Source organism: Aspergillus foveolatus (genome assembly GCF_047715535.1).
Source record: "Aspergillus foveolatus strain CBS 279.81 unplaced genomic scaffold BDW70scaffold_54, whole genome shotgun sequence".
NCBI lineage: Eukaryota > Fungi > Ascomycota > Eurotiomycetes > Eurotiales > Aspergillaceae > Aspergillus > Aspergillus foveolatus.
Window position 1 is genome coordinate 112,486 of NW_027396118.1, and position 14,407 is coordinate 126,892.

A 14,407-nucleotide genomic window follows, 5' to 3' on the forward strand; every position below is an offset into this window, starting at 1 on the left:
GCAAAGTGGGCGCAAGTACGTGGTGAATCGATGTTCCGGGCTGGGACGACAAGAGGCAAGCAACTTATGGGCTCTCATGCTCATGATATGGCTCCTTTGCTGTGAGGGAGAATTCAAAGAAGCAGCTGTAGAAAGCGATATTTTCTTTTAAAAAGCTAGCGGCACTATTGAGTGTGCGCATGTGAGACTCATATCTAGGTTTCAGTCATCCATAGAACAACCTTCGCGCTGGATGAGATGCAAGGGGACGAGGGTTAGTTGGGCTGCGCTTCAGGCAATTTGTTTTTCTCAAACTTCTCAACCTCCAGCAAGGCATCATCAATTCTCCCAATCAACAACTCCTCAGGCTCCAAGCCAACACTGATCCTCATAATATGTCTCGGCACACCCTGACTCTCCGCCCAATCAAGCTCAAGCGCATGACTTAGCTGCGCATACGGGAGCGCGAGACTAAAGTTCGTCCCGACATTAGGCCCCTTGCAGATATCCAGGCAATCATAGAACACCACAGCGCTTGCTGGATTCCGGAAGAGGAAGCTCAAAAGATATCCATGCCCGCCATTAGAACGGCGGTAGCGCTCGTACAGATATGCAGTGGGCAGGGATGGGAGACTGGGGTGGAAGACGGATTGGATGGATGGGTGAGTGACTATGTGGGAGGCTAGGGCTAGGGCGGTTTTGTTGCACTGTCGGACTCGGGAAGGGAAAGTGGTCGAGTTGTGCGCTAGCAGTATAGCGTCGGCAGGGAAGAGATTGTCTTGGTATGTTGAGCTGAGCTTTTGGTGTAGGGTTTCGTAGTGCCGGGATTGAGGGTTAAGCACCACGCTGGAGGGTGAATTCAGTATATAAAAGCATCGTAGATGGAGAGTCATCTAATGGGAGCTACTAACCTGCCGCCCATCACATTGGAGCCACCGCTGAAGATCTTGGTCAGGCTCGTAATCACCACATCCACATAGGGAAGCACGTCGACGTTGATGTAGGTCCCCAAGGTCTCATCACATACAACACAGAATTCATACTGGTCTGCAAGTTCGCGAATCCGATGAAGATCCGGCGTGCGTAGCATAGGGTTGGAGGGGATCTCGCAGAACAGTGCCTGGATCTTGGTCCCTGATGCTAAGGAGGTTGCCAGCAGGTCCAGCTCATCAGCGGAGCCCTGGCTGTAGAGAAAGAAGTTTCTGTAGCCGCTGTTCTCGACACATTTGGGCGTCTCAGAGTATGGCCATCTGTTGGAGGAGTCAGATGGAGTAACACGAATATGCCAGATACCCACCCGAACACTACGACGCCACCTGACTGTTCGTTTCCAGGGAGTAAGGACCGAGCGACTGCTGAGATGGCACACATGCCCTTCTGGTATAGATAGACATCCGACGGGGAGACCCGTGGTATATGAGGGTCATCGGAGGCAATCCACTCGGCGATCCGCGATCTAATTGTATCCTTGGCTTCTTGATCGCAGTGGCGATTCCACGGCGGCAGAATGAGGGTTGTATCGACAGGACACTGATAGATACCGTTGGATGAGTCCGGTTGCGAGCTAGAGCGCATGAAGGTCCACAGCCCTAGACAGAACTCCGCATGGCGGCTCGAGACGCCGTCGCCGAAGATGGTCCAGAACTTGGTTGCATGTTTTTCATAGCACTGGTGGTAAAGAACAGCCCAGAACTGGCCCCATTTGGCGTTCTCTTCGGCGTAATTGTCACCGGCTAGATGAAACCAGAATATCTCGGATTGAACAGCTGCACCATTAGTTTCATCACCCCCTTGGCTCCGCAAAAATTGAGACAGCCTGACACTGGCCTCCTCTGAAGGAAAAACCAAGCAGCTCATCTTCGCAGGCCTGCCCATGCGGTCCAGCACCGCTTCACGCAGCTTTTGCACAATATGGTGCACGCCAAACCCGCTCGCACTCAGCAGACGTCTGGCACCACAAGCGGCGAACATACCTGGGGTAGTTTGTCTGCATCTTCTCAATCACCCATTGCATCCCGAGGGGGCGCCCTGGGACCGAGTCCCAGGTAGGTAGGGATACACTGATGGCCTTTTTTGAGTTGGTAGGGAATAGTGAGCTAGTTGAGTTGAGCTTAGAGTTGAATATTACGTACATGAGCCTGCCCTGGAGGCTGCGCAGTGCCAAGGGGGAGGGCATGCGGTGGGTCTATAGGTGAACAAGCCGTGATGGCCATGCTGGTAAAAAATTATTGCCCTCACTTAATCTCCTTCAGCGGCTGAGTTAAGAAATTTGGGAAAGCATACCTCTGGAGAAGGACCAAACCATTGGCCAGTATATAAGCCTGCTAAAAGAGGGGTCATGATCAACACAGGCACATTGATTCTGCCATTCTGCAGGTTCTCAATATTACTTCACAGAGCTGCAAGCTAAACTCCGGAAGTGGATCAAACGAGTCTGCCAAGGGCCGCCACGAAGGCCCATGCTCAGGTAAATGTGTCTAGGACGAAGACAATAAAAGGAGAGAAGGGGGGAACTGAAAATCAACTAGTTACAGTTCCAAGGTCGTCCTTCTTCTAAAGCGATTACCACGAGCCAGTCAAAATGTCCAAAGAAAAGGCTTCCGCCAACCGTATATATATCTTTACCTATCCTCGCACTGCATCAAGCCTACTCATGAAGGTCTTGAATCTCCCCAATCAACCGGGCGTAGTCTCGACCGCGAATGGTGGATACTTCTTCCTCCCGGCAATCCAGCAACTACGCCAGCTCCGACTGCTGGAAAAAAGACAAGGCCAGTGGGAAGAAACAGTCACAGACGAGCTCCGTGCCGAGTACCAGCGATGTCTCGATCACCTAGAGCAGTTCGTTGCATTGGCCTCAGGAAAGACGGTGGTTATCAAGGAACACGTTCCCCATATGATCGATCCCATTGTAAAGGCCGCCTATCTCTGCGAGCGAGGGGGTGATACAAAGAAGGAAGTGAACAACACCGTCGTCCCAGATGTCTTCCTGATCAGCTGGACCCCGGTATTCCTAATCCGTCACCCGGCGCTAGCATTTCCTTCGTACTATCGCATCCTCCGGCGCAGGGTGCAGGATCGCGGCGAGGATCTGGCTACAATCGAGGGAGAGCTGACTGTAGCCATGACGCTGCGCTGGACTCGGCAGTTATACGATTGGTATTGCTCCAAGCTGCCGCAATCAAAGCCGATCGTCCTTGACGCTAGTGATATGCTCACCAATCCCCGTATCCTTACGCGGTTATGTGATCTGGTGGGACTGCAGGCCCAGCAGCTCTGCTTCCAATGGGAACCTGCAGGGCCTGAGGAGATTCGTCGAACAGATCCAATCACTGCGCAGATGAACTCCACCTTACTTTCCTCCGCAGGGATTATCGCAGATCGCAGTGTGAGCCCTGATTTGCTGGACATTGAACGTGAGATCCAGGTCTGGAAAGCGGAATTCGGGGAGAGCGAGGGGGGGACACTTGCAGTATGGGTGAAAAATTCCTTGGAGGATTATGAGTACCTACGGAAGAAGAGACTGGCGGAATAGTAGATAGTGTCGCATAACCTACTAAATAGAGAAATCTGAGCTATATACATCACCAGCTCTCGGTAGGGTAGGTTCCGCTACAAAGAATATGCTGCGCCGCTTAGTCTACAGTCAGACTCGATCGGTTTAAACAGGAGGCCTGGCACTGTATGGAGCCTGTGTGAGACGTGCGTGCTGTCCAGATGGTCCGACCGACTGACTCTAGCGCGCCACAGTATGCTCCGCTTAGGGCAGATGGACACCAGGGACTGCCAGCGACACGGTAGGGTCGTATTTGCCGCGCTCCTTCCTCACCTCTGAATGGTCAGGTCAGTTGAGGACCCCAATGGCGATTCTACTGCGGAGTAGATCGGCGATGTTGGGTCTCGGCTTCTTCAGTTCCTGCAAGGAGTTCAAGCCATTATTACTTCGGAGTAAATTAAAGCCCCATGGGCTGCTGATCGGCGTACTATTGATCGATTGCCTACTAGGCGGCCGAGTGAATGGCAGTGGTGTCATTGTTTTTCTCTGCCGCGCGCTCCTCACTCTTCACCGAGTCTTCCCCCTTGAACTGAGCAAGATGACCCAGATAACGAACGAAGGACTGCCAGATGAACCCTTCTTTGAACAGTTACTGGCCCTTCCGCGTAAGGTCAACCATGTCGTGGTCCATGACCCGAATGCCGGAGTTGACGCAGACCCTGTCCAGCTCCTGACTGACCTGGCTCGTATGCGCTCATTCCTGCGGGCCTCCCTGCCACGGTGCATGTTCGACGAGACAGATATCTTTCTCCAAGAGGACAAGCCATATGTTTTTGTGCTGTCCAACGGAAATTACGAGTTCATCATCGCGGCACTGTCTATTCTCTCCATCGGAGGGGCAGTGGTACCTTTGCGTGAGTTCTGAATCCGCCTCTGGATGTCGATAAATGCCTGACTTTGTTCATGCCATAGCGACTGGTATCTTGCCGGAAGAGGCACTGCATATTGCCCGGCGATGTGAGTCCGGCACCGTCCTGGCCAGTCAAGACCACCTTCCCACAGCTAAAAGTATCCGAGACTACGCCACTTCTCATGGGTTTCCCATCATGGTGTTTCCAATCCAGATCAAAACCTCGCCAGCCGTCGAGCTTGACAGCCCAGCACTGGCATTGAACCCTAGTCTGGAGATTCCCGCAGCTCGTCCTGGCCTGCTCCTTTTTACGTCCGGCTCAACAGGCCCTCCAAAAGGGGTGGTGCATCCACGACGTCTGTTCTATGAGCTGCACACAGGCGGCTCGCCGGGCGAGGTGCTCCTGAGCCACCGGCCTCCACACTGGGCCGGCGCTATTCTCCCATTATTTCGGCACCTTCTGGCCGGCACCCGCATAGAGGTCATCGTTTCCGAGCCCTCTGTTCTCTGGGAACGTCTGCGAGTAGGTGGGGCGACTTTGCTCATGGGGCCGCCACGTTTCTGGATAATGATGATGAAGTACTATCAGGACCATATTGCGTTCAAGTTGCCATTGGAAGAGGTCGAGGGATACCTCCGCGGAGCACAGGAGCTCCGCTGTGCCCGTGTGAGCGGCATGATGCCACATACTGCCCTGCTCCGGTTTTGGCGAGATGAGATCGGTCGACCACTGCAGGTTTTTTACAACACTACTGAGCTCTGCGGTGGGTGTTTATCTGCTGCCCCGTGGACAGAGTCGGACGAGAAGCAGCTGGACGTGCGTATAGCCCGACTGTGTACTTGCGATACATCGACATATTACTCATAAGCGCAAAGCGTTGCATAGGAAGACCTAGCCCAAGTTTGACGGTCCGCTTGTCGGAGGGCGACCATGGAGAACTGCTGGTCAAGGCCGCGGCGATGTTCACACAGTGCGTACCCATTTCTGTCCATCTTATTCTCTTCGAGTCATTCCGCTCACTCAACAACATACAGCTACCTGGGCGACGAAGAAGCCACAAGAGCAGCTTTTACCGAAGACGGCTTCTACCGGACGGGGGACCTCGTCCGTCGCGTGGGAGACGACTACTGCATCGAAGGGCGGGTGTCATCGGATTGTAAGCAGGCCAGCTATCCCACACATAGCACATCCCCTGGACTCTTCGTACTGACCGGTCTTTCTCGCTGCGCAGTTGTCAAGTTCCGCGGCTATAAGGTTCCAATCCTCGAAGTTGAGATGCATCTGCTAGACCTTCCGTTCATCGCCGAGGGCTGCATCCTCTCAGCGACATCCGAGGACAACGGTGGGCAAGTCGCGGCCCTTGTCCGGTTCCAGGCTGGTGGCGTATGCGGTGCAGATCCTGGTTATACATCAGGGACCGTGCCACCACCGGACCAGTCATGCCTGAAGTTCCTGCAGGATGGCCTGGCCCGTAGTCTGCCAGCATATATGCTCCCAACAATGCTACGGGTTTTGCGCGATGGAGAGGAAATCCCCCGATCTGCCTCCCTTAAGGTTCTACGCCGCAAAGCTGTAGAACAGTACTTTGCCTTGTCGGACGATATGAAATTGCCCCTGAATGTAGAGTGTCGATGTGTCGATCAGGATGCGCTTCCCAGGCCTCCGAGAGCTTGGGACTGGGGCGGCCTGCAGTCTACCAGAGAGGTTTAAATTGATCATGGTGGCAGACCGGTCCGTGGTGACTGTAAGTTAGATGAGCAACTGCATTACCTAGCACCGAAAATGCATTCTGTTTTTTACGCCGAAGGGGCAGGTTGTTTGCATCTGTACCACTGTCTACTGGTTCAGTGCGTAGTATCGTAAGAGGGTTTCAATTTAGGTCCATAACGCGAGATGCATGATATGAGGGCACAATGTTGGTACAGGTCAAGCTGTCGGCCTGGGTCCCGTCTCTATACGGCGCAAGAGACGCTGCTCTACACAAGACTGACCAATATCTTTCTGGATAAACCCATTCGTTGTACGGTCGAGAACGTATTTATGGTACGGCAAAGCAGCGGATACGCATAAGAGTTTTGTAATAAACCGAGAAATATATGTGTGCAGATTATGTTGCACCTTGTCTTATTTCTCGATCAAGTAGGTGATGCAGGAACTTCGCCTGTACGGTATGGGCATAAGATGAACTCGTTAGCCTACCCGCAAACATGCCATGCGTGTAGGTTAGTACACTATTAAACAAGATGTCAAAATTGACCAGTATCAAATATAGGTACTGGTTGAACAAATACTCCAGTAAATATAATCGTATGAGTGATTAGCCACATTGATCTGCTTTTAAATGAACTATAGGTCGCTCGGTATCGAGATTGATCATTACTGACACTCTGGAGCAATGACAGTATACCTCTTAGGGGGATACTCTCCGCTGCAAGCGGACTACCCATTCTCGCAGTTCTATAATAGTAGCTATGCTGCGGCCTCTAAAGACACTGGCTCTTAAGGAAATTCGCGGCTTGCCAATACCCACCAAAAGCCATATCTCGTGGCGTAGTGAGAAAGAGGCAGGACATTGCTATATGAGTTTCACCGTGCAAAATGCATAGCAGCTGGCGATATAACAGTCGTAACCAGACATCTGAATGAGAATAGGTTTGCCAAAGGTACGGCTTTGGTGTTCGCCACGGTAAAAGCACGTTATGTCGTACGAGGACATCTGCTGCTCGCACTGTGCTTTCCGTTGGATGAGGATAGCAAACTAATATAGGTGTCTTTCAAACCTCGAACAGAACCGTTGCTCACAGTAGACTTCTCCAATCCCTTGAACTGAGCAAAGATGCTTGCGACAAGACCTAGAGCGGCTGCCATGACGGTATCATTGAGAATAACAAACTGGATGCGTATCATGTGCCAAGTGTAGCTGAACTGCTGGATACCACGCGATCCGTAGTTTGAATTCAACAAAACACAGGCGCAAATGGAACAAGGCAGACAAGCACAATGTCATCCTCACCGGCTCAACTGGCACTCTGGGCACGTACCTCTTCCATACTCTTCTTCAACCCTACTCTATCAACCATGTCTACTGCCTCATCCGCAGCTTGGACAGCATCTCCGCCCAGCGCCAAAAAAAAATTGGCATCTAGTATTTCGACATGGTTCTCAGACGGAATCGCATCACCTTCATAACCCTCCCCCGTCTCCTGGTCAAAAATTAGGCTTGTTCTTTTCCGAACACGTGCCTCGTACCCTGGACGCTCTGCACCGCTATTCATGATTCCCCTCACCGAATGGACTCAGCGCGACCGTGACCATATTGAACGGCTTGGTAGCGATGGACAGCGAGCTTCAGGCTTCGCTTGAGAAGAACCCCGCCGTTATTACGTTCTTGAAAGTCTTGTGGCGTCGGTGATTGGAGAGCCAGATAATACTCTCGATGTAACGGGCGTAGGCAGTATTATTTTCAACTGGCTGTACTGTATAAACGAGTATCACAAGTTTAGAGAAAGAAACAAGAGATAGAAGCGCAGATATCTTCCTCCTCCCTTTTATCAACCTTTCCCAATCATACGTCAAGACTTCCGACTTCCCGGACTTGCATGACAACGGATCTCTTTTCCGAAGTTATGAGGACAGATCTCTTTTCCTACGAGGCCGCAATTACGAGGCTTACATTGATGTTGTAAAGACCTTATTTAGAACCAGGTTGAGGGCATGGCCGAACAACCAAGATCCAGGCCATAGCCTGTGACACTCGAAACATGGGAAACAGAACTCTTTAGTAAAAATATTTTTTGAATCCTGTATATAAAGAAGCCTATATAATTTAATATTACAGTTTTCCTTCTAGTTAAACTTTATAGCTAGATAGCTAAAGAGGTTTTATACTTTACCTCTCTTACCCTGTAGTATACTATAAGTTTACTATAAATTCTATTTAGTAAGAGTAAACTTACTCCTTCTGCCTTGTTATTATATACTTGCTTAGCGAACGGCAGCGGGAACCTGTCGTTCAGTATGTCAACGAGTAGATCGTCAAGTGCATTAATTGTCTAACTTCGATGAGCATCAACTATAAATACACACTGATCAAACGATCTCAGTATTGATCCGATTGCATAGCGGGGTGGTGCAAACGGAGACATCTTGCACCTCTGGGTCTATGAGATATCCGACGGAACCTAAGGGGTGTGCCTGGGAAAGGGGTGAGAGGGTCTAGTAGTGACTGAAAAACGGATTGCATAAGTAATAACATATTCTTGCTTTCTGGTCCCTCGTGTCGAGCTGTTTGCTTCAGCCCATCTTAGATAGAGATTTGCTTTCTGTCGGTTGTACCTGGGATTTACAACGGCAATATATATGGTATGAACAGAAACCAGCAGTAACGAAGATGTAACATAAATGTGCTAAACTAGGTAAGGGCCTGTGCATCATAGCTGGCAATAATGGCCTTGGCTGCGCGGTAGATTCGGGTGCATTTTGTGCCTATATGCCACATCTTCGTTCACCTGAGTGGTTGACTCCAGTATGCAACATTGCCGCAAACCGTTATTCCCGCCAAGATGCTTCGCCCGACAATTTCAAATATAGATCGGACCTGGCAACCTCTCAATATTATCTACAATCTACATACATAGGCGGTGGCATATCCCAATCCACGTGCGCACAACCAAGCCCTAAGGCACCACAAATCCACATGAGTAACAATACCTGCCAAAAAAGGACGTATGCCCATGACATCACAGTCAAAGTGGAAGGAAAACGTGGGCCAGAAACTGTTTACCGAATCAGAGCTGGGACCAGTAATACTAGATATACAAAGGGCCCACTTGAGTCCTGACAGCGCTGGATGTGGCAAGTATGACGTCGAACCGGCCTATCCGAGCGTGTCGGGACGCCGAATTGGGATCCAGGTGTCGATCCGGATAATGGATAATGCTGGTGCAGCAATTCATGGGTGAGATCTTTTTTCATCCACGATTATAAATCAAACTTTCATGCACCTGTCTTTTGTTTAATAGAACTTTTGGATGGCTTGCGTGCCATAATTCGGGTTAATTTCCTGCAATTTCGCCAGCCAAGACACAATGACACCTGCAGCTGCAGCAGACAGTCAAGCTCAGAAGAAGAAGCAAAGCTGGGGGATAAGAGCTTTTCATAAGTGGGTGTCCCTCCCACTACTGAAAAAGGACACAACGCAGCTAACCTGCTCAAGAGTGAAAGGCCTATTCACCAGCGACATTTCAGGCGAGATCAGTAGCGGCGATGTCGAAATCCACACCTGGAATGGCCCAAATGATCCTGAAAATCCGTAAACCATTGTCACTGTGAAATATTTATATCACTTTCTTTGCTGACCAGATTCAGGTTTAACTGGAGCAAGAAATACAAATGGGCGTTGACGGTCACCGTTTGTTTCATGTACGAAACCACAGCTTCTCTATCCCCAACCTAGAGAAAGAAAAGAGATAAAACAGATCCTAACAGCTCATTCTTGCAGCTCAATCCTCACCGGACTTCCGGCAGGAACCTATGGTTCTGGCAACGACTGGATGGCTGAAAAATTCCACGTACAGAACTCACCTTTCCCAAACCTCTACTGGGCAACCACATCATGGAATATGGGCGCCGCCTTCTGGCCACTCATTTTTGTCCCTTTGACTGAATCTTCCGGTCGGATGCCAGGTTACTTTGTGGCATACATCATCCTAATCATCAGTCTCTTCCCGAGCGCATTCGCACCGAACTTCGCAACGCTTGTCGTGACACGGTTCTTCGGCGGCGGCGCTTCGTCTGTCTCGATCAATATCGTCGGAGGAAGTATATCAGACGTCTGGCATGGCGAGAAAGCACGAAGCCTCCCAATGTCCCTCTTCGGATTCACGAGTGTAGTCGGCATCGCCCTGGGCCCGTTCATTGGCAGCGCCATCGTCCAGATCCACAAGAACGATCCCTGGCGCTGGATCTTCTACGTGCAGATTATCTATAACGCCGGGCTCCTGCCCATCTTCTGGCTAATTTTGCACGAGACCCGACCAGATGTAATCCTCAAGCGTCGTGCTGCTAAAATCCGCAAAGAAACCGGCCGTCCTGTCTACGCCCAAGCCGAGATCAACGCCCCGTCTACCCTTCGCCTCCTCCAAATCTCCTTCAAGAGACCGACGAAAATGCTCCTCACCGAACCCGTCGTCACCTTCTTCACCCTTTGGATCAGTTTCGCCTGGGGTATTCTGTACCTCTTCTTTAGCAGCGTTGTGCAAACGTTCGGCGAGAACTACGGCTGGGATACTCTGGCAACGGGCCTCGTGCAACTCGCCATCTCCGTCGGTGCCGTGATTGGCACTGTCTTCAACCCGTTCCAGGACTGGCTCTATCTTCGCTCGTCGCGCAGGAACAAGGAAAAACCTGGCAAGCCTATTCCCGAAGCGCGCCTGTATACGTCCATACCAGGATCGCTCCTTTTTGCCGCAGGCCTCTTCTGGTACGGCTGGGCTTCCCAACCAGACGTGCACTGGATCGTGCCAACGATTGGAATTGCAGCAGCCGGTGTCGGGATTTACAGTATCTACATGGCTGTTGTGAATTATCTAACTGATGCGTACGAGCGATACGCGGCCTCTGCGCTATCTGCTGCGAGTTTAGGACGGAATTCCTTTGGTGCATTTCTGCCGCTGGCCAGTCCACAATTGTTTAGTAACCTTGGTTTTGGATGGGCAGGCACTCTTCTCGGGTTCATAGGGGTTGCATTGAGTGTTGTCCCTGTGGTGCTGGTGCTCAAGGGGCCTGCTATTCGACGCAGTAGTCCGTTTATGAGGGAGAGTATGTGGGATACTGACACGGAGGAGAACGAGACGGGGGATGGCTTAGACGTGAAGGAGGGGGATCGGGCCGAGGCCGTCTGAATTGTACAGCTCATGGAGTTTTGTGCGCAATGAATTATACTTTATATTCCAATTCACGTCACTTTATAGTGTGCATTCAACATGGGCAGGCCATCACAACGAAGGACAGCACATTTTCAATCATATCGGTTACATCATGTTAGAAGCCCAGTCAGCCCTGGCTGGACCAGAGCGGGAATTGGACTGCTAGCAATTCTCCATAACTCGGTGCCAGATTGAGATAACGAGGGAATCTGTAGGTCCAGATCTAGATTGACCCAAATAATAACCACATGTGCAGATGCAACGCTTCCTACATTCGCTAGGAATGATATATGTCTAGCGACTAAGCTATGTCTGGCAAAGCCTAGCCACGAAGACGTTGAAAACAAAACCTAGACTCTAATGCTCAATGAACATCTTTTCAAACCTCACAGCTTCCCATTGCCCTGTCTCCGTATTAACCGCAAGCTCGCTGTGCTTCACATTCCCATCGACGAAGTAGCCCGCCTCGACACGTCCTCCCGCCAACGGTCTCTGCAAATGACTGTCACTGTGGCGAACGGTCCAATTGGCAAGCGGGAGCTCCCAGCTGTTCCTCTCCGCAACAGTCGGACACCCGAAATAGCGCGCCTCGGCTTCATCCTGACGCAAATGAAGCTCAAAGTACCCGCGGTAGTACCCCTCCACCCACTTGAGTTCGGGGTTGATGCTGTATGTCTCTGCAACCGATTCGGCATCGGCGACGGACACGCTACTCAAGCCCGTGGATGAAACGGCCGTGCCGGCAAATTCGACGCCAACGGCGCCGGCGCCGGTGACGTTGTTGTAGGGCTTGGTGCCCTCCCAGATCATATCCGAGACCTTGACACAAATCAACGTCTGTCTGCCTGCTTCGAAAAGGGGTTGGACTTACCCAGTTGACATGCGTATCGCCCGCAATGTTAATGTTATTCCGAATTTCATTCTCATACATGTGCTTGAGCGTGCGGTTCTGGTTTGCACGGTACGCTGTCCACGCGTCCCCGCTGAAACTCAAGGACCCGTCTTCATTCTTCTGCTGGATATGCGCGAAGACAAGCTGGTTGCCGATGACGCGCCATTTTGCGCCACGGTCCTTGCTAGATGACAGCTGGCGATAGAACCAGTTCTCCTGCCGTGGACCCATGAGGCTACGTCCGGTGTCGTCATGGATGAGCTTGATGTACTCAGAGTTGTCGCCTGCATTGCGTTAGTTGTATGAGTAGATGATTAATAGAAAGACCCGAGGGAAACTGTACTCAAGTCCGTGATTGAACGATCATAGTGCCTTGTATCAATCATAATAAGGTCAAAGAGGTTACCCATCTGGAAACTGCGCCAGATGCGGAGGCCGTCGTCCATGTCAACTTGCCTGTGAGCTCGCCGTCAGTCATTGTTCAGGATGGAAGTAATAAGCTGGACGGAACAAACCGGATAGGCATCCACTCAAAATAAGCCCGAACAGCATTCATCTTGCGCTGGTCGACGCTGATCTGCGGTCCATAGTTGAGGAAGCTGTCCTCCGTGTTGCGAAGACCGCTGAAGCCATCGCGGTAGCCGTTGTTTGCGATTTCTGCACCCATCCAATTATTACAATCTTGTACAATGCAATGTTGGGAAGTGGACAAAGGTAAAACCTCTACGCACCATGGTCGTCCCAAACAGGGATCCAAGGAAACTTCGCATGACTGGCGACGAGATCCTCGTCGGTGCGGTACTGTCCCAGCCGCGTGCGGTAGTCATAGAGAGTGAAGATCTCGCGAGGCGGGACCACGGCGCGCTCGTCGACGCCCGGGACACCATTCTCATACTCGTAGATGTAGTCCCCTAAGTGCACGATGTAGTCGACTTTGTCTTTGCGAGCAACATTGCCGTAGGCGTTGAAGTAGCCATTCGCTTTACCCACCCAGACTCGTCAGCTGGAGAGCATACTGCTGAAGGGGGGGAGTGGGAGAGAACGCACGATAATTACTGCAAGAGTGCACAGCCAATTTCACCTCCTTCAAATCCTGGTCGGCTGCAGGAGCTGTCTTGGTCCGTCCCAGCGGCGACACCTTCTTCGAGTCGCAAACGTTGAACTGGTACCAATACGTCGTGAACGGCTCGAGTCCAGTCGCTTCCACCTTGACTGTATAGTCAACGTCACTGCTTGTGAAGACACGTCCCTGGTCGACGACACTGGTCGCGTCTTCGTCCTCGAACACGCGATACTCTACGCAGATAGGGTGCGCCGACGCCTTGGCGTATTTCTCATTGTCATGATTGTACAGTGGCACATCTCCAGAAACTGGAACCTCACTATCTGAAGCGTTAAGTGATGGCGCGACCCGCGTCCAGAGGATCACGCTATCGGCATAAGGGTCGCCGGAAGCGACGCTGTGGGTGAAGGAAAGCTGCGATGGCGCATAGGACGGCTCCGAACGTTTGACGAGACTGCGCCGATTGATTTTGGCAGTGTCTATGCCGAGGTTGATGTGATCCTTGTTGAGCGAGGGGCTGCGGTAGTTGAGGTTCACAGAGTAGCTGGCCAGGGAGGGAGCTGTCAGCGAGAGAAGGGAGAGAAGCCCAAGGGCTGTTGTGGTGACCATTTCCTCTGTGAGCTGCAATAGAGCTCGAAGGCAGAACCTCGATTGCTTTGTCCCAACTTTGATACTTTCGATGAGATCTGGACACTACACTTTGATCGGCCTATTTATACTATTCGTTTTTCTCGAACTCTTTACTTAATTCGAACGCATCTTGCACGAGACACACTATCCGACTGCTGGGGATATAACACCAATAGCAAACGCATTCTCAGACACATGGACTGCCAGGTACCCGTGTTCCTGCCCTGGATCCTGCTCTGGAGGACCCGCGAGATCCGATATCCAACCATGGCCTATTGCGATAGACGAGCGCCGCGGAAAGAGCAAGCAGGTAGCCGAAGATTGGAAGCTAGGTTAGATTGAGACCGCAGTCAGCCAAGAGGAATTGGAGAAACGGTGCACAAGCATTAAACATGACATCGACAAGCCTTTTTCCCCGTGCAGCCACTTTCTCTCCTCATTGGCGCTGAGCCTGATGTCGATCATTCTTGTCCCTTACGGCCAAGCCAGGCCAAGCCAGGCCAAGCATTG

The 14,407-nt window shown here is 51.3% G+C and overlaps 5 protein-coding genes across 5 annotated transcripts; 3 read left to right on the forward strand and 2 right to left on the reverse strand.

Annotated features, from left to right (window-relative positions):
- Positions 1-254: 254 nt before the first annotated feature.
- BDW70DRAFT_162706 (pyridoxal phosphate-dependent transferase) lies at positions 255-1,950 on the reverse strand (the record flags this gene model as incomplete). The annotated part of the gene is made up of 3 exons (XM_073741172.1): positions 255-825; positions 891-1,229; positions 1,277-1,950. 3 exons carry the CDS (start codon positions 1,948-1,950, stop codon positions 255-257), a joined length of 1,584 nt encoding a protein of 527 aa, XP_073593156.1.
- Positions 1,951-2,560: 610 nt separating this feature from the next.
- BDW70DRAFT_162707 (uncharacterized protein) lies at positions 2,561-3,514 on the forward strand (the record flags this gene model as incomplete). Its single annotated transcript, XM_073741173.1, has 1 exon — positions 2,561-3,514. The coding sequence occupies one exon, from the start codon at positions 2,561-2,563 to the stop codon at positions 3,512-3,514; it is 954 nt and encodes a 317-aa protein (XP_073593157.1).
- Positions 3,515-4,073: 559 nt separating this feature from the next.
- Positions 4,074-6,096, forward strand: BDW70DRAFT_170422 (class I adenylate-forming enzyme family protein; the record flags this gene model as incomplete). Its single annotated transcript, XM_073742924.1, has 6 exons — positions 4,074-4,389; positions 4,448-5,202; positions 5,262-5,356; positions 5,421-5,542; positions 5,618-5,769; positions 5,824-6,096. 6 exons carry the CDS (start codon positions 4,074-4,076, stop codon positions 6,094-6,096), a joined length of 1,713 nt encoding a protein of 570 aa, XP_073593158.1.
- A 3,254-nt stretch (positions 6,097-9,350) lies between these two features.
- Positions 9,351-11,288, forward strand: BDW70DRAFT_170423 (putative MFS multidrug transporter; the record flags this gene model as incomplete). The annotated part of the gene is made up of 4 exons (XM_073742925.1): positions 9,351-9,547; positions 9,602-9,697; positions 9,754-9,807; positions 9,887-11,288. The coding sequence occupies exons 1-4, from the start codon at positions 9,474-9,476 to the stop codon at positions 11,286-11,288; spliced, it is 1,626 nt and encodes a 541-aa protein (XP_073593159.1). The 5' UTR covers positions 9,351-9,473.
- Positions 11,289-11,669: 381 nt separating this feature from the next.
- On the reverse strand, positions 11,670-13,876 carry BDW70DRAFT_152594 (alkaline phosphatase D family protein; the record flags this gene model as incomplete). Its single annotated transcript, XM_073739466.1, has 6 exons — positions 11,670-12,131; positions 12,184-12,488; positions 12,548-12,660; positions 12,720-12,861; positions 12,936-13,184; positions 13,252-13,876. The coding sequence occupies 6 exons, from the start codon at positions 13,874-13,876 to the stop codon at positions 11,670-11,672; spliced, it is 1,896 nt and encodes a 631-aa protein (XP_073593160.1).
- Positions 13,877-14,407: the final 531 nt, after the last annotated feature.